This window comes from Pseudorca crassidens, chromosome 1 (assembly GCF_039906515.1).
Source record: "Pseudorca crassidens isolate mPseCra1 chromosome 1, mPseCra1.hap1, whole genome shotgun sequence".
NCBI lineage: Eukaryota > Metazoa > Chordata > Mammalia > Artiodactyla > Delphinidae > Pseudorca > Pseudorca crassidens.
Genome location: NC_090296.1, coordinates 13,895,500 through 13,923,229, shown reverse-complemented (window position 1 = coordinate 13,923,229; position 27,730 = coordinate 13,895,500). Strand labels below are relative to the sequence as shown.

The following is a 27,730-nucleotide window of genomic DNA, read 5'->3' as shown; positions in this document are numbered from 1 at the left end:
CATCTTTACACACCAGCAGTTGGTAGAAAGTAAGCCCTTACTGCTTTGTTAAAAATAAAACCCATACATAAAAACTGTCTGGTCAGATTTCCAAGGCAAGAAAACATCATGTTTCTACAATATATCTACCTTTTGATACATGTGTGTTTTCCAGTGATACAACTCATTCAAACCTTCCTGAACAAAGGGAAAACTAAATTTAAGACCAGGAAGGGAAAAAAACACATTCCTCTTATAAATTTTAGAGACAAGCAGCTATGGGATTCTGAAAATTCTCAACAAATAGTATATCGTATACAAATTTTAACTCCATATATTTTACCTTTAATCAATGGCAATACCAATTATCACTGTAATAAAGCATTCAAATAACTTTCAAATGACAGTGTATATTTATAGCAACAAAAGAAACATGTAACACTTAGCTCTTCTAATAATCCCAGAAAAGTTCATTAGAAATTAATACTTGAAGACTCTAGCACAACTAAACTTAATCAATTTCAAAAAAAAAAAAAAAAAATCCTACCCTAAAGTATTATAAATATGGGATTCAGGAAAGCAGCTAAAGAAAAGCTTCTACCTACTTAATGTGGGAGGCATCAAGCCACTCCCTTTGGGGAGAATTAATACTAGATTAATACTAATAAAAACAATGGAAGATGGCATAAAGGCAGATATAAAGTAAAACTGATCCTTGATGTGAGAATAATTTTATCTTTTGCACTGTCAAAATGTCTTAACATTCTTCTAGAGCGACTTAGAAAAAAAGTCATGCAAACAAAATTGTAATTGCATGCCAGTTCAGTGACTCTGTCAGCGGTTTGCCCCAGAAGGGCTTTTTCAAAGAGTTAAAAAACCCGTTCTAATCGCCATCCAAATTGAGGTTTACAACCGAAAGAAGAAGAAATCATCTATTTGCAAAGCAAATTCTATCTATAGACTTCACTTAAAAGGATTTTTTGCTTCTTTCTCAAATAAAAAGGAATTTTCCATATTGGAAAATTGGGAGTAAGGTGAGAGAGAGACAGATATGAAGGTAAAGAACCTCATTAAGGCAGGCAGAACATGACAAAGATCGACAGAAGAAAAATACAATCAAATGTCTGCAAATAGAATAGTTTCCTCCTTTGATGACAAATGAGTACTTGATCCTAGCTGAGGGGACCTGCATAGGCTGCCTGGGAGTCTGAATAAAACCGCTGCTCCTCTGGTATTTAGGGAATGATGAATTAGCTACTGCTTATCAGGCAACTAACAGAGCCAGCAACAAAAGGGTTGCAAAGACACCTTCAGAAACAGCCCTTCTGAGATTGGAAACAAACTTTTGGCCAGAGAGGAACATGCACCCACCCATATGTCTGAAAAGAGAAGCTTTTCACAGGGGATCACTAACTACAGGTCTTTTATTTTAGAAACGTATCCACTCTGGTTGGTGATTCTTCTGCCTGAAAGGCCACCTTGGACTGCTAGACAGCTGATGTGACTGGACAGCAAATAGCTGTTTAAAACTGTCTAAAATAGTTAATTTGGTGGCTACCCACAGATAATCCCTGCTACAGGGTTTAGAGTCTAAGGCTGGTTCATTTAATATGGTGACATGGTGACCTGGATTCCAGCAAGAACAAGCACAGCTTCCTTTAAAAAGGTGGGAGAAAGCAGAAGGAATGCCATGGGGGAGAGAGACTGAGGGAGAGAGAGAAACAGAGAAGTGAAAACCAAATGAAAAGATGCAATTAAAGTGATTTACTTTGTTGATGCACATCTGGGCCAGTTAGCAACACCAAGGTACTCTCATTTCCCAAAGAGGGAACAAAGGGTGGATTTAAATATCAAAGCTACATACGTCCCTAAACCCGACCTGCTAAAGCAAAATGGACACATTGTTTCAAGGCTGTCTTAACCTGGCAGCTGGCACTACACTAGAATGCCATGTCTCTGCCGTGTCTCTCCTGTCTCTCGGAAGCATGCTCCTTAGAAGGAAATACAGTTTCAGGACAGTTTCGGGACATTTGGACACTCTACTCTGGGGTCCTCTCAGCTTCCCCTTCCCCAGAGTTCCTGACATCACTTATCAGGCATTGCCCTGAAAGGAATGGCTTCTAGTTTTGAAGGACCTTTAAATAAGAGATGGTCATCAATCCAGTTGCCATGGTAAGACAAAAACAGAAGCTATGATTTCAGCCCACTGAAAAAATAGACATCCTTCCCCTCCTTGCTACCATAAATGCTAAGTGGAAGAAGATACAAATAAAAAGGAAAGAAAATATTGTCAAATTATTAAGAAAATGGAAAAAACAACCCAATCAATGGGGAAGACCATCTTGAAAACATAAAACAAACCCCAGAAAATAATACAAGCCTAGGCCCTTTAAATAAGGATGGTGTTCAACACAAAATTTTAAATGCTTGCATCTTCTAATGTAACACATGACTAGTTCCAAGTTTTAGGAAATTCTTGAACAAAAGGGACATATCAAAGCAGTGAGGTAGCAGCACACTCCTCCTTCCCCAAAAAGTTTTCAGGAAGAGGCTGCATAAGCGCCTGTCAGTGACATCACCAGGAAGGAACCTGGTTTCCGGCAGGAAATTGCCCTGGGTGAGCTCCAAGGCTCCTAAACTCTAAGATTCTGGGATATGCTAAAAAAGAACTATGACTACAGTTTGACCTGATTAACCCTGCAGCCCTCTGAAATAACCAAGTCAACTCAAATAGCAAGACATTCTACAAATTAGCTGAGTGTAGTGATATGTTTTTAACCCACACTCAGATCTATAACATACACTATAAATTTTTACCAATATTATTTGATGACCTTAAGTATTAAAAATCTATAATTAAAAAACTCCCTATTATCAGTTTCTACTTCAAAATGCTAGTTGATATTCACTATAGAGTACTAGGCAAAGATACAATGAAATTGCTATACAGCAAAGCTGTCATTATTAAATAACAGCTACATCTATGTTCTGTCCATCTTTTGGATCAATGCATCTTAGAGATTTTTTCCCTCTACTTTAATTGATCTTTCAGTATGCTGCTGAGGTGGGGGGAGGACAGGTATAATTATTTTCATTTTACAGATGAAGAAACAGAGGCAGAGCGATGCTGAGTGTCTGGCCAGTCTGGAAATCCGGTACTAAATTGCCTTCCCACCTCCTTTTTGCAAAATCATCAGCAATACTCATGGAGAGGCATACATAACACATTTTACTCTTCAATTAAAGCCAAGCGTTCAGGGAAGAGAGAAGGAATAAAGTGAGCTTTTTATAATTATTAAAAACTGAACACTGAGAAGCAAAGCTGGGGCACTGACTAAGCTACATACGAATGACGGGCTTTATGCTTCATTACTCACAGCTTCCTGAGCCTTCGGTTCTCCCAAGAGGTTCACAGTACAATAGTCAACTTTGCATCCAACTTCAGCACATAGTGTTCCCAGTCACCTCAGAGTTCTTTTGAGCGAAAAGAGCTAATTTAATAATATGTTGGTCGATATTAAGAAATAAATAGTATTATTTGTTAACAGTCCTAGAATATAGAAACATAGCATTATGCCCAACCAGTCCATCTACAAAAAGGTTAAGAAATGGAAATTTCATTTCAAATGGCTCCTCAAATCTACGGCTCATAAGCAAGCCATTTATTTCCAATGTCTAAATACCTTCAAAGGAGTAAATATTTATGTATCAGTCCAGTCATGTGAAATCTGCCCAAATAAGATCTGATTTGAAAACTTTCAATGTAAAGTGCTAAGTTTAATGAAAAACAGTATATCTGCATGCCGTTAGTATGGTTGGTATCTAATGCTGTGATAGAGTAATGCTAATTTAGAGTTTGCCATATGAGAGGCATATGTGCAGCTTTTATTTTCTCCATATTAAAAATATTTCTTTAAACAAAAATAAATTCCAGTCGGCCTCTTATCAGGAAGGAACATTATTAAGTCTGCAAAACAGTCACGATGAAAAGAAGCCCAGAATATTAGCAAAAACTGCTAAATGTGCTTGTCATTCTGTACGTAAGCTGAATTCATTATGATGCTTAGCCTAATTTGCCTACATTCCAACACAGGCTTTGAAAAACTCCTCTAAATGCCACAACTTTGTAAGGGACATATATGGTTTCATGATATTTCTGCTGCAGAAACTTCTTAGGTTATCACCTCTCCCACAAAAAACCCCCAAAACCAACCAAACAAAAAAATTCAAATACCCAAAACCCAGCAGAGAGAGTTGACTAATCAAACTAAAATTTCCTGTGAAGGCACCAACTATGAAGTAGCTTGGAAAAAAAAAAATCACATTTATAAAGTCTAGATAAAATCAACGAAATAAACAAAATGCATTCCTTAATCTTCAAAAAACAAATACCTACTATCTCTGGATGTTCTAAATAACCAAGTTTAGGACTCTGAAGTCTTTGTATGAAATCAAAATCTAACCATCTTTAAAGCTACCTTAAAATAATCATGGAACTCTGGAATGTTACCACCTCTTATAGCTTTATTAGTTCTTAGGAAACCAATCTGGTATTACTAGTTTGAACTGTTTGTATCCATATATTTCATTTAGAAAGAAACAAATACAGATATTTCATACCCTATAGTTGACTGATCATTCATACCAGAGAGTACTTCAGTATAGGTGGGGATCACAGCAGGGTAGATAGTGAATTTAAGGAATGGATCTTATTAATTAGGTGTTACAAGCCCCAAATATATGTGTGTGTGTGTATACACAGATACACACACACACACACAGGTACATTTCACTGAACTATTAAGTAACTAGTAACAATTAAGTGAATTGTTAAGTAACTAGAAAATAGAATAGTGTTTTTTCCTCCAAACTAAGGTATCTATTTAGGCTATTAATGCAGACTGATTTTAAGTAATTATAATGCAAGTATGAAGGTTTGAAATTGTAATTTATAATTTAATGATTCCTAAATATGCTACCAGATTTAAAACAAAACCCTTTACTATAACCACCATAATCTGCTAATGTTTGAAAAACTTAACATGAATCCACTGTAGAAACTAACTTAAAAATAAAAAGTCTAAATAATGAAGATTATACATTAAGGACAATAGTCACAAATAGTTATCTTTTTAGCTTTCATAGCATACATATGGCTCAAATGAATCAATTTAAACTCTAATTAGAATTTTTAAAGACTCGAGTTTTTCACTGAATGTATTTATCATTAGAAAAACTTTTCTGAATTTTTCAGTTAGTAGGATTTATTCTGACATTAGAAAGCCAACACTAGGCTCAAAAGCAAGGACACTGAAATTAAAAAAAAAAAAGGATTATTTTGTCAGTAGACTTTAGTCAAATATCTAAAAGATAGAATCACTCAGTAAAATAATAGTGTACTTATTACAAACTAATCTTTATCTTCCCAGCCCATTCTTGTTTTAACACATATATACAATGAGACTAATGCTACAACAAAATACTTATACTACTTCATACATTTTATGTGTGATTTATTCTAAATATTTTAAGAAAAGAAATTTTAATAGTTACTATTAAAAAATACCTTCAAAACATTTACCATTCAAAATTTATAAAAAGTACTGATTTTATTGTGCTGAAATATATATTCTTCCCATAAAGATTTTACGTAAAACAACTTGTGATCTGAAACAACTTTATTTGCATTTTCTATAAAAGCATTTTGACACTTTTAAAGTCTAATTAATTTTCTTCAAAATAGTTCACCTTTGCTAGGACAAAAGAAAAGTTTCATGTGATGTCTCAATCGGTGAATAAAAAAGGTTTATAACTTCACTCTCATGTTGATAAAACCTTTGCATTCGCTGAGTATAAATAAATTATTGAGGATAAAATTATTTTAAACGTATACAGTGGAATTAAGAGAGACAATATAACCTCTGATCACAGTAGACCCTTTGAACAACATGGGGGTTAGGGGTGACGACCCTCCATGTGGTCAAAAATCTGTATATAACTTGTGGCTGGCCCTCTTTATATGAGGGTCCTCCGTACCTGCTGATTTAAGCAACTGGGAATCGTGTGGTACTGTAGCATTTACTATTGAAAAAAATCCATGTATAAGTGGACCCGAGCAGTTCAAATCAGTGTTGTTCAAGGGTCAACTGTACTTTTAGTGAAATGGCAAAGTCATGAGTAGCACAATTTTCTGGTATTTCAATGGTACGATGTTTGAGAAAAAGATAACTGCTCCAAATGACTTCATGAGTAAATAAAATACTTCACTGCACAAATGAATCTGCTTCTGAGAGAAAGTTAACATAGGCAGGATTAGAGAGATTTGAGAGAAGCATTCACCAAAGAAAAACATACGTGAAACAAGAGGCTTGTGGTCCCATTATGACAACAAGGCCAAAAGCGAGGGATTAACCCTCAGAGCAGAGATAAAAGTACGGTAATGAGAAGCTGGATGTAATCACCATTAGAACAAAGAGCACATTTGATAGCTATCCAAACATTAACCTACGCTGGAAAAAATATGGTTCAAAGGAGGTGCTCTCTCTCTGTTAGGCTGGGTCTTTGATGTTATCTGCAAGAAAAACATTCACTTTGTCCCCAAGAACTCAATTTCTGCTATTTGCTCTCTAGTTGGTAGTTCTTTTACATGTGTGATTTTTTAAAAAAATTAAGGTAACTTTGGGACTTCCCTGGCAGTCCAGTGGTTAAGACTCCTCGCTTCCACTGCAGGTGACACGAGTTCAATCCCTGGTCAGGGAACTAAGATCCCACATGCTGCATGGTGTGGCCAAAATAATTTTAAAAATTTAGGACAACATTCACATAACATAAAATTCACCATTTTAAGTGTACAATTCAGTGGTTTTTAGTATATTTACAATGGTGTGCAACCATTACCAGTATCTAATTCCAGTACATTTCATCATCCCCAAACCTCATCGCCCATACACATTAAGTAGTCACTTCCCCATCTCCCCCTCCCACCATCCCCTGGAAACCACTAATCTGCTTTCTATTTGTATGGATATGCCTGTTTTGAACATTTCATGTAAATGGAATTATACAATATGTGGCCTTTTGTGCCTGGCTTCTTCCACTTTTAACTGCCTGTTCTTAGACCACTCCAAAAGGGCCGTAATTCCAAGTACACTAAACCGCAGGTGCTGAAGATTCTTGATCTGTCCTCTGAGTGCACTTTAGTTTCTACAGACCTCCTACGTATGATGATGTTCTAGTTCTTTGACTGCCTTTTGATCACATGAAAGTGGACTGTAATGGGAAATACAAATTATCATCTCTGGAATATGTCTTTGGAATAGAAAATAATCCATTGGATGGAGTTTCTGAAGTGGGAAAGAATACCAAAGAACAGAGGAGTAAAATTTTTGATTTGACCATAATATCTTAACAGTGACATGTACCCAGGTTATATTTTTCTCAGTGACATTTAAGCTGTTCTGGAAGACTGAGAACACCAAGCCATTTTTTAGTATCTCAAAGCATTTAATAAGTGCTCTGTAGCATGTGAAAACTGAAGTTAAAGTGAGAAGCCACAGTAGGCTGATTCTTTATCAGACTCTTGTTGACACTCATGGAGAGATTTAATCTCAGAGTTAAATTTGTTCTCCATAAGTTAGTTCCTGGAGCTTCAACTCAAATTGTCATATAATTGTGCTTCAAAGTGAGTTTTCATATGTTTATCTTGTTTGTATGATGTAGAAACTCATAGATAGGGAATAGATAGGGAATTAGCTTTCCAAAGGTGGAAAAAATATTGGTGTATTGTGTGTGAACTGTGAACTGGGTTATTAATATCTGCAGAACTTTATAAAAGGCTAAAAATATTTGTATAAAATAGGAAGGTGTTGTCATCCCAAAAGTCTTAGTCTCAGTCTTTCTCCCACCCACACATAAGAAAAGTCTTTAATTAGTACAAGCAGGACAGAAACCATTTAGTGGCCTTTCTTTAAAACAAGAGGCAGAGATCTTATCTAACTTACTGTTATCTTACCTGTGTCTAGAATAGTACCTGGCTTGAAGCAGGAGCTCAAAAAATGTTTAGTGCATGAAGGAACAAATTTATAAATGTGAACCTGTGACAACCTCCCATGTGAACCTGTAACAACCAAGTTCTCACTGCCAGAAGGTACTGTGGGGAAATAACAATGGTGATTAAAAATGACGACTACCAGATTTCTGCTTTGGCCACAGTAGAGTAGCTTGTGATTGGAACTAACTCTCCCAGTGAAAACAACAATGAAAGCTATATAAAATACATAACGTCTGCTTATGGACATCAGGGAGCAAACTGATGTAGGCAGAACCTAAGGAGCTGTAGTCCCTGAAAGAAGGAAAGCACACTGGGGTGAGCTCCACATTCATTCTGCCTTCTCTGGAGGCACTGAAAATTTACACAAGGAAATAAAGCCTAGCATAAAGCAGCAATCCCAGTTGGTTGAAGAAACAAAGGTTGGGGCTTCCCTGGTGGCGCAGTGGTTAAGCATCCGCCTGCCAATGCAGGGAACACAGACTCGAGCCCTGGTCTGGGAAGATTCCACATGTCGCGGAGCAACTAAGCCAGTGTGCCACAACTACTGAGCCTGTGCTCTAGAGCCCGCAAGCCACAAGTACTAAGCCCATGTGCCACAACTATTGAAGCCTGCATGCCTAGAGCCTGTGCTCCACAACAAGAGAAGCCACCACAATGAGAAGCCCACGCACCGCAACGAAGAGTAGCCCCTGCTCGCCACAACTAGAGAAAGCCTGCACGCAGCAACAAAGACCCAATGCAGCCAAAAATAAATAAATAAAAATAATTTAAAAAAAAAGAAACAAAGGTTGGAGTTTGGGCTACCAAAGTAGCTAGGACATGAGGGACAAAAGCTTAGGAAAAAGCTTAGGAAAGTGAGCCTGAAATGCTTCCTCTTGAAGTGTTTGCCAATCCTAAACCATGTGCACAAGGTGAGACCTTCAGAAACTCAGCAAACAGCAGCAACTGGGAGGCTAAGGAGGTGAGCAAAACTTGGTGCTGAGGAGAGAGAGGCTGGAGTTCAAGGCCACCAAGGTGAAGTGGCCCCAATAAACACCCCAGCTTTTCAACTGAGAACCCAGAGAGTCCATGTGCCAGGAATAAGGGAAAAACTGAAACCAGCCCTAACAAAATCTAAAATCAACCCTCAGTGGGCTTATGGTGATCTGCCTGTACTCTACCTACTTGCTGGAAGAAAACAGAACCATTTTAGGAGGAAGATATCATTCAGGGCCTCCACAATTTTTATATATGCAACGTACGATATTCAGGTAAACTTACTAGGCATCCTAAAAAACAGACCCAAATGACTGAAAAACAAGAGGAAATATACATGGACAATAGAAACAACCAATAGGTAGTAATTCAGACACTGGATTTATCAGACAAGAAGTTTAAAATTACTTTGATTAAGAAGTTCAAGAATATAGAGGAAAAGATTAAGAATTCCAGCAGAGACCTAGAGTCCATAAGAGAGTCAATGCATATTTTAGATCCCAAAATACAATATGTGAAATTAAAATTAATATTCATTAGATCCAGGATAACTGAATTGGAAGGCAGGTCAGTGAATATTACACAGATTGAAGCAGAGGGAGAAACAAAGATGGAAAACACAGAAAAGACTGTAAGATATATATGGAACATGGTGTAAAGGTTTGGAAGATTCCTAGAAAAGAGGAAACAGAGAATGGATTGGAAATAATTATTTGAAGAATGATTGGTTAAGAATTTTCAGTATTGAGGAAGAACATCAATAGATTCTACAAAAATATCCTTCAAAAATAAAGGCAACATTGAGCTGTACCCTTTTAAAGGGTGAATAGTATGTTACGTGAATTTTATCTCAATATATGTGGTACAAAAGGAAATAAAGGCAAAAGAAAGTTTCAAAAAACAAAAACTAAGATAATTCATTGATAGCAGACTTGGCACTAAAATAAATCCTACAGAGAGTTCTCCAGGCAGAAGGAAAATAATCCCAGATAGAAGTAAAAGTCTAAGGCGACTGCTAAATGAATTTTTTAAAAATCTCCAACAAACTAAAATACTAGAGAAAAAAGGGGTAACAGAGAGTACTTGGTTTATTTAAAAAAGAAAACAGAACAAGAGAAATAGAGGAACAAAGAGGAAATGGGACAAATAAAAAACAAACTGAGATGGTAGATCTAAAACCAGGAATCAGAAATCACATTAACTGTAAAAGAACTAGATACCCCAAATAAAAGACAACTCAAAAATCTTAGGCAAAATATTAGCACACTGAATCCAATGATATATGAAATGAATAATACACCATGACCAAATAATACACCATGACCAGGAATGCAACATTTGAAAATCAATTAATGTAATTTATCACTATAAGAGGATAAAGGAGAAAAGTCACATGGTCATCTTAATAGAAATACTATTTAATAAAAACTCTCAGAAAGCTGGGAGTAAAAAATTTTGGGTAAATGGTATCTATTTTAAAATTTATATCAAACATCATATTGAATGGTGAAATACTGAATTCTTATTCTGAGCTCAGGAACAAGTCAAAGAGGTCCATTGTTACCACTTCTATTCAACATTTTGCTAGAAGTTCTAGTAAACGCAATAAGGTAAGAAAAGAAAAACTGGGAAGGGAGAAATGAAACTATCATTATTTACAGAAGATATGGTTGTATATATAAATGAAGAGACAAAAGAATCTACAGAATTATAATAATTGAAGTGAATTTAGTAAGGTTGCTAGATGCAAAGGCAATATAAAAAATCAATTATATTTCCATCTACTAACAAAAAAGAATTAGCTAATAAAATACAAACATCAAAAATCCAGAAATAGATTTAACCACTACATGTAAATCTTAAAACATTGCTGAAACAAATTCAAGAGGACTAAGTAAGTAGAGGGATATACCACATCTATGGATTGCAAAACCCAAAATTGAGGAGATATAAGTTCTCCTGAAATTGATCTATATTTTCAATGCAATACCAGTTAAACCCTAATGGATATCTGCACCCACCCCCAAGGAAACTGACACGCTGTTTCTAAAATGTGTATGAAAATGCAAAGGGTCAAGAAGAGCCAAGACTATCTGGAAGACGATCAAAGTTAGTAGTCTTTCATTATCAGGTATGAAGACTTTGTAAAAGTTCCAACTGCAATGCACTAAGCTTTTCAATACATGGGGCTGGGTCAAGTGGATCCTCTTACAGAAATAAATGAACTTTGGCTGCTGTCTCACACCATATACAAATATCAGTGCTAGATAGATTGTATGCCTAATGTGAATGGTAAAACAAGGCTTTTAGAAGAATTTAAGAATATCTTGATAATACTGGGGCAAAGATTTATTAAACCAGACCCAAAAATCATTAACAATAAAAGAAAAGATGGGTATATTGGACTTCATAAAAATTAGTGCTTTCTGGTCATCAAAGGTCACCATTTGGAAAGTGGAAAAGCAAACCAAAGAGAAGATGTTTATAATAATACATCAGACTGAAAACTCATATCATTAAAATATAAAGAACCCCAGCAAATCAATAGGAAAAAAACAGATAACCCGATAAATATGAACAAGTGACTTGAACAGGCACTTAACAAGTGAAAATTTCCAAATGGCTAATAAAGATATAAAAAGGTATTCCACATATCATTACTTCTCAGAGAGATGCATATTAAAACCACAACAAAATACACACTTAGCATAATGGATAAAAACACAAAGAAATACACACTTGCCAGAATGGCTAAAACTAATAAGGCTGATGGTACCAAGTACTGCTGAGGACATAGAGCAACTGGAACTCTCATACACTTGGTGGGAGTTTAAATTAGTACAACCACTATTGAAAACTATTTGGCAATATCTTCTACAGCTAAATATACATCCATCCTATGATTTAGTAGTTTTATTCTTATGTATAAACCCAAGAGAAATGAGCGCATGTGTGCACTAAAAGATATGTACAGGAATGTTCATGGCATCTATAGACATAAAAGCCAAAAATTATACACAACCCACATGTCCACCAACGGTAGAATGGATCAATTATACTATACTTATTTGATGGAATACTACAGAGTAATAAAAAAGAGCGAACTATTGTTATTGCTACATGCAACAACATACGTGAATTTCACAGACATTATGTTGATCAAATAAAACCAGACACGAAGACTACAGACTGTATAATTCCATTTACAGGAAGGTCAAGAACAGGCAAAACTATTCTATGGTGACATAAGTCAGAACAGTGGCTACGTCTGAGTATGGACTGGGAGCCTCATCTTGATCTAGGTGATGGTTATATGGGTGCATATATACGTAAAAATTCATTGAGCTGTCACTTAAGATCTCTACACTTTATACGTCATACTGCATTAAAAATGTTAAAACCATGATCACTACTTATGTAGTGTTAGTCCTCCATTTTGACTGGTCTCTTTGGCCATAGCATGTCAGGGGTCTGGGTGGAAGGCAGTAGGAAAAGTTTGGGAGGAGGTAGGGGAACAGAGAGGAAAATGTTATCAAATGGGCCTCCTAGAAGAAAATCACCACCTTACATTGCAAAGCTTGTGTATAACGTTGAATAAGTTCATTTATCCACACAACAGACAAATTAAAAGCTATTTATCTATAGGCCATTGAAATAGCATTTTTTTAAAGTAGCCCTCTTCACGTTCATACCAAATGTTTGTGTCTCAGAGTGGTAAGGTTGCTCACTTTCTCACATAGCATCATATTTTCTTATTCCTAAGTAACTTTCATCCCCAAATTTATCTTTCTCTGTCCCAATCGAGTCTTTATTTCTCTGCTCTTAATTACAACCTATAAATGTTAGTCGATACGTATTAAGAAGTAGTGAGTGAAACACCAGTGTAGGGATCCATTAATGTGTGTGGTCATACAACTGGAAAACAAAAAAAACAAGAAAAGTACAAGTGCTGCAGTGAATGAAGACAACACAGACGGCAGTGGATAGGAATGGCTTTCCTTTGAGTTGTGGCATGACAGTACTTTTACTCTTAACTGTCCACATAGAACAGAGGAAAAACTATGTTTTTCATCTTTTTATCTTCCATTTACTTTCTAGGAAGACAAAGTCTTATCTTTATGCAAAGCCGTGGAAGAATTTACATAGTTACATAGATTACTGCAGCTTAGATGATTTTCAACAAGTTTTCGGTTCCACACCCAAGGATACATTACCATTTTAGATAGAAGTGTACAAGCTGTAAATTAAAATGCCAGTCTTTTCAAAATTCTTCCAAGTATGTGTATATGTGGTTTCCTCTTCTTTGTAAAAATTCATGCAGTAAAGTTTTAGGGGTAGTTTTCAAAATTTTAGTACTGAAGTATTAAATTTATATGTGATGTAGCACCTTTACATTCCCCTTCTTATCCATCAAAAGAAAGAGAATTATTGTACATTTAATCTCTCCTTTTACCAGTATTTATGACTTGAGCAAATAGGAGAGCATTACAGTAACCTAAAATAAACTGTTATGAAGAATCAAATGTCTACTACGGCAACAGGTCTTTTATGAGGATTATCATCGCACATCCATTCCAACACAACAGTGCACATTTACTCGACCAGCCTCTCACAGAGTTAAAAATAAAACTGCAGTTAAGAATGTCAAGTTCCTCAACCTTACTGAATTTTAGAACAAATAAGACAAGAGAAACAGTGATTTTCCAATCTATCTACAAGCAGAAATGCCAGGAAATAAACCTGTAGTATTCTGCTCATACAACTTAAATTTCCTTTTCTAAGTCATGACATTTTGGGGGGTTGTTCTTTCTGTTTTATTCTTCTTTTTCAACATAGGAGGACTTCAAAACATAAATTAAAAGATCAAAACTGCTCCCTATGGGAAGGAACAAGAATTAAAATGGATTTTTTTTTTTTTTTTTTAGCGAAGAGACAAATTTTACATAACTGTACAAATTAAAAATGTTATGCAGTGGAGAAGATTAAATGGAAACCACATCATGTTAAGTATTATCCCAGTTTCCTGTGCTCTGGAGAAACGTTGCTATATTGAATACTACTTGACCGATCTGAAGTATTCAACTCCTTAGGACAACCTAAGCAGTATTCTAAGTAGAAAAATATTACAAAATGTCCTTCCACCTATTCCAGCAGAAATACACCAGGAACATTAAGCCTGAAGAATAACTACCAAGAATCCTGTCTGTTAATTCAAGTCTCCTTCTAAATACAAAATATCAAGCTTTTTACCATGTGCTCAAAGGAATAATGGAAAAGAGATGGCTGGCAATAAGCAGTACCTATTTTGCACTAATATGAAGCCAAGACAGATATATTTGGGAGCCACTTTAACGTCTTACTCCTTTTTGGTGTAATAGTAGGTAAATATAAAATACTGGCACCTGCTTAGTTCACAAATTCATGAACTAAAAAGTGGACAACTGCCTTAGGGAAGGGAAGCATCAATTACCTAATTACATAACAGGGAGCTGGGCATACAAAGAAAAGGGCTCAGAAGAAATATCTTGAAATCTCAAAGGTAAGAAATGCTGAAGATGAGGACTGAAATGAGACTAACCAAATGTTTTTCAGATGAAAAATGTTGCCTCCTTGAAAATATACTTTTGCCCCATATAAACAACATTTAAATAATTACCCTTAAGGGAAACATTCTAAGGAATACCACAATTTGGAGTTACTTAACAAGACAGCAAATAAAACCTTTATGCAGCTGTAGCAGCTATTTTCTTTGGATGGTTTATACTTAAACTATTTATTTGATGCATCTGTTATCTTATGATTACTTTTCCATTCCTTGAGTTTTATAATAACTTGAATTTAAATTCTGAATTTTATTAGAGCCTGCTACATTCATTTTAGTGCCAGATAAAGGTATCAAATAAAGGGGAACTCTTGTGTGGGGTAAATAAATTAATTAAAGGCCAGAAATTGGGGTGTTATGGTGTAAGACATTTGAGGGTCCAAAAGTCATACAGTTGAAAGATATTTCATTATATTTCAATAATTCATCTATAATTACATTGCTATGGTGTAAGTAGCGTATCAGTATTTAACTTATTTACTTAGATCTTAAAAATATCAGAAATGCGATCATACAATCACCCAGATCATGTTATTGATCATTGGGAGAACACCCTAAGTAATAATGTGGTCTAACACACATATAGGGCCAATAACTTAGAAATTTTCACCATTTTGAGGTACCCTGTTCTTAATAAATATGACAATAACAGGTGCTTGAAATGTGGGCAAGGTGAATAAGTAGACTTTAAATTGTATACTTTTATAAAGTATTTGAGAACATACTCCAAAAATTGAGATACAAAAGGAATTCCCTTATTGAAAAAAATAGTCACAGCTATCCTAGTAGGTTTCTTTAAAATAACTTATCTTATATAAAGCCATTTGTTATTTATTTATCAGTAATAGTTATTTATCAGCGTATCAGTTATTTATCAGCATATCAGCATAGTTATTTAAGAAATCAGCAGTAATATAAAAAAGTAAATAAAATAAATAAATAAAAAATAAATAAATAAAATAAATAAATAAATAAAAATAAATAAATAAAAGGCAGTTTTTCAAGGGTAACTGAATCCGTAATTCCAAGACGGACCAGAATATTGAAATTAACTCAGAAGACTTGATTTTCTGTTCCAGTGGTTCAGTGGTTTTCTGTTTTATAGAGGTTTGGAAGAATTAATGAATTTCAAAACAGCTAATTTAATTCATTCAACCATAGGATCTGACACAGTAATTAGAAGAAACTGGTCTTTTAAAATGTCTTTCCTCTATTACTTTCCTTTTCTTATTCTTGCCTCCCGATTAGCTATATATAGTTACAAAATATATGAGTCAGGATTTATGATGATATGAAAATTACATCCACTATAATCAATAAAGGAAGAAGGGAAGGGATGATTTGGCTCTATCTCCAAAACTGTTACAAAGAGAATTTAGTGTATTTGTTGCTCTTAAATCTACTTCTATTTTTCTCCTAATACCAGAAAAGAGTCCTTTCATTTAACATTTTCATATGGATTATTTTTTAGTTCATTTTTGATGTGACTAAACGAAAGCTTTGTGAATTTTAAAGTGCAATTCACTGACACTAACAGCCTGCATGTACCATAACTGCTGCAAACTCAGCATCTTTCTGGTACTTATAAGTAGAGTGAGGATGAAGATATCCTCTAAGTGGGCACTCCTCTGAGTGTTTTCTGAGCTCTTCTCAAAAGCCCATTCTAGAAATCATTCAAGGAGGCTCACCAGTTGATAAATTAGCTTCTCTTTCCTTCCTTTCACTCTGCCTGCCGTTTTACCATTTCATTTTCTGTCAAGTCCTCCAGAAGAAGAGGCAATGAAAATAAATGAAAGTGAAACCCACTGATTTCCAATATTCACAATGCATCAATTACACCCTCAATCATTAGGGTATACCAACCATTCTTCTGGATCATTTCCCCTTAGCAACAAAGTCCCTTTGGTTTATACTTTACTAGTATCTTCTACTAGAATGCACAGTTTTAAAAATGTCTTGAAGAGCTAACTAACACATTTCTAGACATAGTCAACCTTACTATAGATATAAATGGACATTTTCTGATTATTGTAACCCTGTGCCTGATGGGGTCACATTCTGTGAATTAGCTACAGAGTTTGGTAATAATGCACCTAAGATTTCCCATCATTACTAAGAACGACCATAAGCTAGGAGTACAAAATTTTCATTGACTCAGTGAGAATTAGGTAGCCATTTGGGCCACTGAAAAGTATAAAAAGTTATTTCCGATAATCATTGTGGACAAAAATGTGAACAGGATAATACATTTTGAAAATAGTTTAATATTTGCCATTTTTGTTGCCTGTGCTATTAATATATACATTGGTTCAGTAATAAATATACTATTACATAGAGTGCAATATTTTTAGTATTCATAACTGGTTGAAATTAATGCTGCTATTATCTCAAGAAAGGAATAAATAAATATCATGCCTAATTCCAAACTAATGCTCAAGAGGTTATCATTAACAAAAACTACAAAATAAACATGTTGGGCCTTTTTAAGCATGATTCCTGTAAACATCGCAAAAAATCGCTTTTCTCAGTCCTGACATTTCGTGTGATGGTTTTAAAACAAAATACAACACACAAATCCTATCACTTCTTTTTTGCATAGGGGATGAATTAATCATATTTTAAAATGCAGCAATCATTCAGTGAAATGTCTTCAGCACACAGCACTTGTTTTCGGCATGAATTCAGAACTTTTGAGCAATAAAAGTGCTCTGCATAAGTTTATAAAATATGCTTTCTGGATTTCAATTTAACAGAAAAATTTCAAAACAAGTCATAGTTATAATTCTAAAGTATTATGTACATAATATCTGACTACAGGAGGAAAAGCCTCACCGCAGCACAGCACAGTGTACAAATAAGCACAGTGTTTAATAGATTTCCCTTTAGGTGTTCCTCACATCAGTGCCTCTGGGGCTAATGATTACGTTATACAAGGCCCCTTCTACTTGTTGCATCCAAAGTGGAAGGGGGATGTGAGGGCAAATTTAAAGTAGATAATGGGGGGGGGGGGAAAGGCAAAAATACAGTACATATGCTTTAAAGAGTGCACTTTATGAAATAGCTTGCTTTATTCATATTCTTTTATAAAGTGCAACATTACTTAAAACAGAGACATGTACCTTAATATTTTGCAATAACCATTAAAACAAATTGCCAGGGAAGAGCAGTGCAAAATTAAAAACATACATAGCTTAGCATGCATCTCAGATGGGTCCCCAATATAGAGCGTGGGACCTGAAGTTCTTATATCTTTTTTTGTTTTACTTTTTAGAAAAAGATTAATAATAGCAGGTTATCGTCATAGGTAACCATAAAATAAAAACAATAAGTTAAAATCCTCTCTGAAGAAATAAGTATATGCCACACATAAAATTCATTACAGACTCTTTTTCAAAACAGACCTTTTTTGCTGATAAATCACTGTTCAAAGGGTGCAAGTCTCTTAAAAACCCACGATGCCCACAAGGCGAAGCAAAAGGTATCATCACAGTACGAGGAACTCTTGTTGGCAGACATCTGAAGAACCTGTGACTTATTTTGTCAGCAGCTCAAATCTCACCAGTCCCTAATTAAATTGACAGACATCTTTGCTCTTTCAAAAACAGTCCTGTTGGCACCATGCTAGGTCACTAAACAGTATGACATGTGGTCTATTCACAGTAACATTCTCTGTCCAGTGCTTTTGGATGAGGATAACCAATTGGGTTTTCCTGAAAAAATTCCCTGCGAGGCAGATTCCAAGGAGACCAATGGGACACGTTTTTCAAAGCACAGAACCTGGCCGCAGGCGCACGATGAGGGAGCAGAAGGGACAATGGATCACCCGTTATGCGCCTACCGTTCCTATGCTGCTCAGTCTGAGAACTGGAAGAGGGTCTCTGGGTTATTGCTGTCGGCAGGATTGCTGGGCTGCAATGTCTTTGTGGGTGTCCTTTTGCCATGAGAATGGGAGGAAGAAGAGTGAGAGCTTTCACTGGAGCTGCTGCGCGTCTCGGTACTGGTGCTGGTCTTCTTCATTTTCCTTCTCTTCGCCAAAGGGGCCTTATCAACATTCTGAAGGCAAAACCCCTCTCTCTTGTATTTGTTAAAGGCCTAGGGGAGAAAACAAGGGGAACCCCCGTGAAGGTGAAAGGACTGAAGTCTTCCTGGACGTCATGACTTATAGAGAACTTGCGTTTGGCAAGCTTGGCAACCACAGCTTCAAGTTGTTCTGGGAACGTGGTCCTTAACACCACTGTATCCAAAACTCCGGGCAGGGTACAGAAGCTCATGGGAAAGAGTTTCTGAGGGCTCTGTTTAAATCCACCTGTTAGGGCGTCCAGGAGTCACAATCCTAATAAATCTTTTGAAGAGGGCAGGGCTACCTCTCAATTAAAAAACCACCGACGGACTGGAAATTCTTGAAGAATGTCAGCAATCTAACTCACCTCTCTCCACCACTTTGACTAGTTCTGTGTCTGAGATTTAAAATTCCAACCACAAAGTCCCAACACAGAGCCCCTGATCTCCACTCCCACGTCAATGCAATCTGGGTACATCTTGGACACAATATATGCAGAGAAGATTAGCTCTATAAACCTCAGCCTGGCTTCCTCCTCACAGCAGCCTGTCTTTACTTTTCTTAGATTCAAGCTTAGGCATTGCTGAGTGACAACCTTACATCATATGTCACTGAGAAGATTTGGATCACCTGCCTCAAATGCTTGCAGTTCATCTCTTCACACCTCACCAGATCCCAGTTTATTAATATTTTAATCCATTTCTGCAGCTGAAGAGGAAATGCTATCCTGTCTCCTTTCTCAAGATAATCCTTTCAGAAGTAATTTAATTTCTCTCTAACTCATTGGCTCCTTATCCTTAATGTATTTGCATCTGCTTGGCACGAATGTGCAGAATCTACAGTTATTGCTACGCAGTCTCAGCCTTTGAAGTATACAGTCTTTACTTAATACCAATTAATTTACTTCTTATCCCTCACAGTCTCGAGAACATATTATGCACAAAATGATTTTTGAATGAATGGACCTTCACATGTGCCTTAGTTCCTAATGCCTATTTATAGCTTTTACAGACAGTCATTTAGCTTATTTGAGAGAAAAAGTGTTCTAATATAGACTTGTGGTTGCCAAGGGGGAAAAGGGGTGGGGGAGGGATGTATGGGGAGTTTGGGATTAACAGATGCAAACTGTTATATATAGAATGGATAAACAACAAGGTCCTACTGTATAGCACAGGGAACTAGATTCAATATCCTGTGATAAACCATAATTGAAAAGAATATGAAAACGAAAGTGTATATATATGTATAACTGAATAGCTTTGCTGTACAGAAGAAATTAACATAACATTGTAAATCAACTATACTTCAATAAAACAAAATTTTTTTTAAAGTTCTAATAGTATGCATATTGTTTTCCTTACCAAGTCAAAAATTTCAACTATTCAAATATCAGACTACTGCCTCATCTTGCAAACTCATTCTAAATGTCAAATAAATATTTTGTGGGTTAGCAGTGACTCTGGTCCCCATGCACTTTCTGTTTATAAATGTGTTTATATCATGAAGGGATTTATAAAAGCATATCTAAAATTAAAAGAACCCATTTTAAAAATTGTATTGCTAAGAGGGTGTCTCTTAGCAATAGATTATAGAGTAAGAACATCTATCTGATCCCTTTCCAAACCGCCCTACAAGTGCAGAGCCCAGAGCCTTACATGGAAGGTTGCTTTCACACAGGTGTGCACAGCAGCTCCTGAAGACCCTAGAATGTCTGGAGTCATCAGAGGGTTTGAGGATAGCTGACTGCCATCTTGAAGCCATTCATTGTATCTCAAGCCAGACATTTTAAGTCTTTTATTTGGATCGACTGTGAGAAGTCCTGTGGGAATAAATAAGGTATTTTTATTTTATGATTTGTCATTTCAAACATAGTTTAAAGTCAACCTCAGACATAGATCTCAATTATGTTCACAAGACATGATGGTTTCTGAAAGGCGTCAACCTCCTACAAAGATAATTACGTACATTTTCATGTACATTTGAATCCCCTAGTGAATACCGGATGCTAATAATAAAGCCCACAGTAGCCTATATCTGGAGGCTGTAGGCTAGCTGGCTTTCCAATCAGGAGAAAATAACCACCTAAAACAAGGACTCCCACTAGTGACCAGGCAAACTCCCCCAAAACAAAGAGTACCAAGATTTACTTCATTCATGTACAGGGAATGTGGAGGTATGGAGATGGACACTCAGAGAAGAGCTGCGGGGAGGCACACAGACAAAACCCAGGTCTCATCACATTACAGGACAAGTGCTGTAGCACGAGCCACACGCACGGCAGGCCCAGGGGAAAGACTCAGCCTAGGGAGTGCGGGCATCCTGGAAGGCTCCCAGGAGACGAGTCCTGGGGGATGAGCCGTAGTGGGTTTGATGAAGAAGGGTGCCCTTCTTCAGGGATTAGGAATAGCACGTGTAAAGGGGAGCAGAATCCGAGCGCTCAGCACATTTGAGGAATTCAAGTGTTCGAGGATGGTGGAGCGAAGGTGACAGGAAGCAGAGGCAGGCAGGGCCAGGCTGTGAAGGGCTTTGAATTGTGAAGGCTGCACTATGGAGTTTGACCTGAAGCTCACGGGGACTGTCTGAAGGATTTTTAACAGAAAAGAGGCATGACTGCATTTGGCTATTAGGAAGGTCACTGTGCCGATGGATGACACGTAAAGTGAAAGGAAGTGAGACAAGTTGAAAGCATGTTGTGGATTTTAGGAGACAGACGATGACAAGAACTAAGGTGACAGCCATGTGAATGGGGAGGAGGGGTGGCTGGGAGGGATGCTGCGCCCGCAGGACCGGGTGCCTGGCTGCGGAAGGCGAGGGAGGTTGCGGGCATCTAGGGTGATGCTGGGTCCCGTCCTGGTGATCTGGCTTCGTGGCCATGTAAAAGGAGGGGGAAAGGAGGAGGCACATGCTTGGGGGAAAGGAGAGTAAAAAGGAAGAGGTTCCTTTTGAAGGTGTGAGACTGAGATGCTGGTGGATCCAAGTGCTAGTGCACGTAGTGAATGTGGATAAGATTAGTGAGGGAGAGTGTTCTGAGAAGAAAATAAGGCTGAATAGAGTAGCCTGAAACCTTTTAGAACACACAGGGACTCCTTGAGTAATTCACAAACAAATATATGTCATGGGTATGATTCCACTTCAGTCACTACACATCATATAAAATATGAAATTTTCCATTAGATTCTTACCTTGGATCAAATCTTTAGCCTCTTGGGATACATTCCTCCAGGCTTCTCCTTCAAAGGAGAAATCTCCCTTTTTAATTTTCTTCATGATTTCCACCGCACTGGTGCACGTCAAGCTTTTGTCATGAGATTGGAATGGAACTTGCCCTGACAACATTGTATACTATCAAGAAAAAAAAAGGAGCAAAACAGAATGTCTGCCAAAATCACCATCAAAGCCACTCTGGTAATTTCATGACCAACTTAGCGTAATTTCCTAGATATTACACTTAGCATTACTGCGTTTAAAAGATTACATGGCTTCAATCACTGAAACAACCAACACATTTCAGACTTGTCTATAAAAAGGAATGGCTTAGTATGATATCAAGATTTAAAGCCATTTTGATAACTGTATTCAGATAAGAAGAATAAAAAAGGGATACTCTAACCATCTCAAAAGATGGTATTAATGTTGACAGGTTGGTGTGTACATGCCAAAGGCATTGCAGGCCCTGGCTAAAATGGCCCAGCAGGGATCAGGGGACACACATGAGAATGGAGCCTGAAGACGCTGAGCTGGAGTGGGTGTGTGGAACATAAGACCTGGCTGACGGAGAAGAAATTATTGCCATGGAAACACTTGTCTGAGGCTCAGGATCCAACATCCTGGCAGGGACACCTGGAGCCAGTACGAGTAGTCAGCTGAAATGGCTCTTTGAAGCTCGAACAAAGCTGTGTGCTGGGACCAGCAGATGCACTGATTCGTAAAGCTGCAGCAGCAGTCGCTGTGCTGTGGACACGGCACTCGGAATCCCCCGAGGAGGCCCAGAAGACACGGCCAATTACACGCACAGGTGCCCATCACCTCTCTCTGTTGCACCAATGCTTCTTCCTTAACTCACACCTGTGGCCTCACTGAGGGGGGCTCCCGATGATCAACTGATGAAGGAAGAAAGGAAATTGGGCCTACTTGTCAGGTGGGTTGGCATTCTTTCACTTGGGTGCAGCTGGCCTGTTAGAACATGAAAAGCTCAGTGAAGACACCAGCTCAGGACAATACCCTGTGGGGTTGGGGTGCTGTCCTTTAGGACTGTGCTGAACCAATGGCTGATCCACTGGTGCTGGGTCCCCCATATCTAGATTCTACGGGCACACGACCCACTTGTGGAATTCACGTTTCCTGTTCCTGCAGCCTTAGGGTCTGCTCAGTGAGAGGTCTTGGTTCCACGAACTCAAGGGATCAGCTCCACTTGGTAACAGTAGGTGGCAACTCAGTGGTGCACCCTCTGCTCTCCCTCTTTCCCTGCCTCCCTGGGATTATGGTCCTTAGGTACATGACAAAACATAAGCTTTAACGTCAGGTTCTGCTTTCTGGGGGATCCAGACTAAAATACCTTTCTATTGTTGAGGAAGATTTTGACCTGTTTCCAGTTTGGGGCATTTTGAACCATGCTGCTATGCATCTTCTTGTGCGTGTCTTTCGGTACATAAAAATACACGTTTCTGTGGACTGTATCCTTGAGATTGGAGCTGCTGGGTCATTTGGTCTGTGTATGTTTGGTAGATACTGCCAAGTAGTTTTCCAAAATCTGCTCGGCTTCTTATCTTACCCCACTTCCTAACAGATACATTTGTGGCTAAGTACAAGAAAATATCCTTCATGTTACAGTTTTCTCGCTCTCATGTGTAATAATTCAACAGGCTTTTGCGTGGAAAAACTAATTCTCTGTCTTTGGAAATCTTTAAAGGAGACTGGTGACAGGGACTTTGTAGAAAAGATCCCTTTTCTGGAAGAGTTAGAATTAAACAAACTTTAGGGCTCCTCTCAACTCCAAGATCTTACAGTTTAGTTGATTATCCAGGAATCAACTTCTGTTAAGAATAATTCTGTATCTGCAAACTGTTTGCAAATGGTGTGATAAGAAAGTATCTATATACATAAAGATATACATCTCTTTCTATATATGTGTGTATATATATGTATGTATACACACACAAGAGGGAATTAGGGAGAAAGGAAAAGTAAATGTGGCAACATGTTTAAATGTTCACAGTGTTATTCTCCCAAATTTTCTCTAGGTTTGAAATTTTCACAATAAAATTTGGGGAAGAAATTGAAAAAATAAGAAATCCTGAATAAATCTCTTGGAAGAAATATGTTTTAAATGTTATTATATTCCATCCTGTGGGTATGCTATATATTCCTATGGGATAGTATATAATCCTATCCTACGTTTTCTAAATACTGTCTGTTAAGCTCTGAATCATTGTGTGCCTTAAAATTCATATGCCAAAGAGCCAACCCCCAATGTGAGTGTATTTGCAGGTAGAAACTTTATGGAAGTAAAGGTAATGAGGTCATGAGGGTGCAGTCCTCATCCAATAGTATTAGTGTCCTTACAAAAAGAGACACCAGGGAGCTGACTCTCTCTCTCTCTCTCTAAGCGCATGCACTGAAGAGAGGCCATGTGAGGACACAGTGAACAGATGGCTGTTTGCAACCAAAGGCGAAAGCCCTCACCAGATACCAACCTTATGGCACCTTGATATTGGACCTCCCAGCCTCCAGAACTGTGAAATAAATTTCTGCTGTTTAAGTCACCCAGTCTGCAGTGTTTCATTATGGTGGCCCCGAGCAGACTTAAGACACTGTGTAAACTATTTTAATTAAAGTCCTGTGAATTTCCAGTGAACTGCACATACATGACGTAGACTGAGTTGTAATCAAAGCTGCATGGTATGATGTGATGCATCTTCCTGAAGTATTTGTTTTACCCAATGGGGGTAACATAAATTATTTTCATATTAAAGTATCCATATTCATGTGTTTTAGATGCAACATGTAAAAGGGCCATAGATTTCTAAGGCAAACCAGACGACCCCCCCAGAAAATTTTGTGCTTACTATGGGATAGCTCAGGCTTTGTATCTAGATCCTCTGGAGATATGCACTCATTTATATGGAAAAGTTTGCAAAGCATTCTTCTTATTTTTTTTTTGGACAGTTTAATGCAGATGCTAACTATGCTTTTCATCTGTATTTCGTGTCTCTAAAAGGCAAGGATTTTTAAAAACCACAACCACAACCTATTATTACAACTAAAACAATTAGCAGTAATTCCTTTGTATCATCCAATATCCAGTCAATATTCAAATTTCTCCAGTTGTGTTATATACATTGTATAAATATATCTGTATGACTTAGATTTACAGTTTGAATTTAATAAATAGATTTGAAATTAGAATTTGTTTGAATCAGAATTCAAGTAAGATGCAAACACTGTTTCTTAAGTGTCTTTTAATCGATAGGTTCCCAGGCTATTTTCTTCTCATAATTTATTTGCTGGAGAAACTCGGTCGTTTGTCCTGCAGAACTTCCCGCAGTCTGGCCGTTGTGATTGTACTCTTGTGGTATCATTTAATCTGTTCTTTGTCCCCTGTTCCTGTTTAAAACTTGACAATTAGATCTAGAGAGAAGCCTGGCTTCTCCCCATGCCATTATACAAAGTTATTTCCACAGACACGGCATTTGGAGGCTCTAGAATACCTGTCTGCATGTCTAAGACGGTCTTTTCAAACCTTAAAAAGCATGGTAATTATATTTGGCCTGTATTTAAGTAAGGGCTGTTTTACAAGGGGTAAACATATTATTGCTAAAAAAGAAAGGCTCTTTTTTATTTCGACGAATTTTTTAGGAGAGTGCTACTGAAATCAGTTTAAGTCAAACAAAACTCTCAAATCTACAGAAATTAGTTTTTTATTTTAATTTAAAAATCATATTCATAAATATGTAATTTCAGTTTGAAAATTATAAATAATGACTTAAAACTGCTGAAATAAAAACCATATAAAGCTTAAAAATAAAAGAACCATCCTGCAAGGACAACTGGCTTCCATTGGGGGAAAACAAACTGACACCAAAATAAATCCCAGATGGAGTGCATAAGTATAAAAATAAAACATAATTCTAAAGGAAAATTTAAGAGAATATTTTTATAATCTTGGGTTGGGGTGGAGTGACAATCTGACATCAAAGCCAGATACCACAAAGGAAAAGACTAACATATCTTACAACATAAAAATAAAAAAACTTCTCTATTTAAGCCTCTCAAAAAACAAAATTAAAACCCCATATTACTACAAAGTTTTCAAAGACATGAAAAACCAGAAAAAACATTTCTAATATTAATGGCAGACAAAGAATTAAAATCCTTAATAGACCTTTAAGTTTCCATAAGAAAAATTTCCCCATAGGAAAGTTGGCAAAGCTCATAAACAGCAATTCATAATAGAGAAAATAAAAATGTTCAAATACACGAAAAGATTCTCAAACTGAATACTCATCAAGAAAATGCATGCAAATTATAACAGTAGGAAATAATTTAAAATTGAAATTGATAGTATCCAATGTATTCACATACAGTTGATGAGAACATGATCTGATAAACCTTCTAGAAGGAAATACAGGCATATATGTCAAAATAAAGATCTATATATCCTTCTCCTAGGAATCTATTCTAAGGAAATAATGAGATATCAAACTACATATATAACATAATCTCATTTGTTAAAAAAAACCCTGAATATATATACAAATATATAGAGAAATCTGTAGAAAGATATAAAGCATACATAATAGGGGGTAGGGATGGGAGGAGAGTAAGCGCTTACACAATATTATCTCTGTATGATGAGATTACGAGTGATCTCACTTTGTTCCTTGTATCTTTCTCTGTTGTCTGAAAACTTCTCCCTATGATTATGCATTACAGATTATATGCAGAAAAAGTAAAGCTATTTTGAGAAAAAAACATGCCGAGATTCTTCTAGCTTAATGTTCTGTTTCTGATCCCGGCATCCAAAGAGAGTTTGTGAAAAGCATGCTCACCACGATTACTATAAGTTACTATAAATATTTTTAATTTTTTCTATTAATTTGTTAATTTATCCTAAGTGATATTCCTTAATTACATTTTAGCCTGAAAATCTCAGAGAATATATTTTAAAATATTTTTTCTATTAATGAGTCACTTAGCTATTTTCACATTATATCTAACATGCATATCTTATGAAAATATACTACTGCTTCTTTAAAAATACATATATACATAACTGTAATTCACATTAAACACAGTTGCCTTAAATATTCCAGAATAAACCAAAATAAAAATTCCTACATTTTCTCCAATGTAAATTTTAAGAAAGGGAAATAGTCTTCAGTCAGGCCTTTTACTGAAAAGAAAAGAAACCAATTTGCCAATTTTCTCACAAATTTAAGAAAAACAGCAAAGAGAGAGATATACAGAGGACATCAGAGAACTGACTGGGTTTAACGGCCTGACATATGAACTCACCAAAATGACACCCAGGCTCCAGAGGTCACAGGACTCATCGTAGCCGTTGTGATTCAAGAGCTCTGGGGCGGCGTAGTGAAGAGTGAAGCACGGCGTCTTCAGAGGCTGATTATCGGGTGGCTTTAAGCGTGCAAACCCAAAATCAATTACTTTAATTTCCAAATTGTCATTTTCATCAGTGAACAATAAATTCTGCAAGATACAAACACTTCATTACCTTCTCATTAAAATGTAATGGGACTTGGTGATGCATTTATGCAATATTACCTGTCTATCTATTTACACTGGATTCAGATACAGAAAGGTCTGACAGGGTGGGTCTGGGACCTGGATGTCAGCGTACTGTCACTCTCTGCTTTATACTTTTCTGTATCACATCAATTTGTACAAGGTCATGTGGAACATTTTCAATGGGACCATGCCTCTTCTCTGTCTATGCTTTCCCTTCTGCTTGTGTCTGTCTTCGACCTCCTCCACCAACCTCCCTTCCAACCTGGCTCTCAGGCATCTAATCCTCATTTAGAGATGCCACCAAACAGAAGATGGAGAT

General features: G+C 36.8%; 1 protein-coding gene and 1 long non-coding RNA gene across 9 annotated transcripts in view; one reads left to right on the top strand and one right to left on the bottom strand.

Moving 5' to 3' along the window:
- The window catches only part of LOC137219345 (uncharacterized), a 51,552-nt gene extending 26,189 nt beyond the window's left edge, over window positions 1-25,363 (top strand). The window contains exon 5 of the long non-coding RNA XR_010941074.1: window positions 24,273-25,363. This is a non-coding gene — a long non-coding RNA (uncharacterized lncRNA). The remainder of the gene's footprint in view (window positions 1-24,272) is intronic.
- The window catches only part of RPS6KA5 (ribosomal protein S6 kinase A5), a 182,159-nt gene continuing 171,279 nt past the window's right edge, over window positions 16,851-27,730 (bottom strand). For 7 of the 8 annotated variants that reach the window (XM_067727695.1, XM_067727705.1, XM_067727762.1 and 4 more), the window contains 4 exons: window positions 27,181-27,372; window positions 21,849-22,008; window positions 20,322-20,485; window positions 16,851-18,698 (listed from right to left, as the gene is read on the bottom strand). In XM_067727695.1, coding sequence (XP_067583796.1) covers window positions 18,459-18,698; window positions 20,322-20,485; window positions 21,849-22,008; window positions 27,181-27,372 — 756 coding nt within the window. In that variant the 3' untranslated portion in view covers window positions 16,851-18,458. The remainder of the gene's footprint in view (window positions 18,699-20,321; window positions 20,486-21,848; window positions 22,009-27,180; window positions 27,373-27,730) is intronic. The other variant, XM_067727716.1, reaches the window with a different exon arrangement.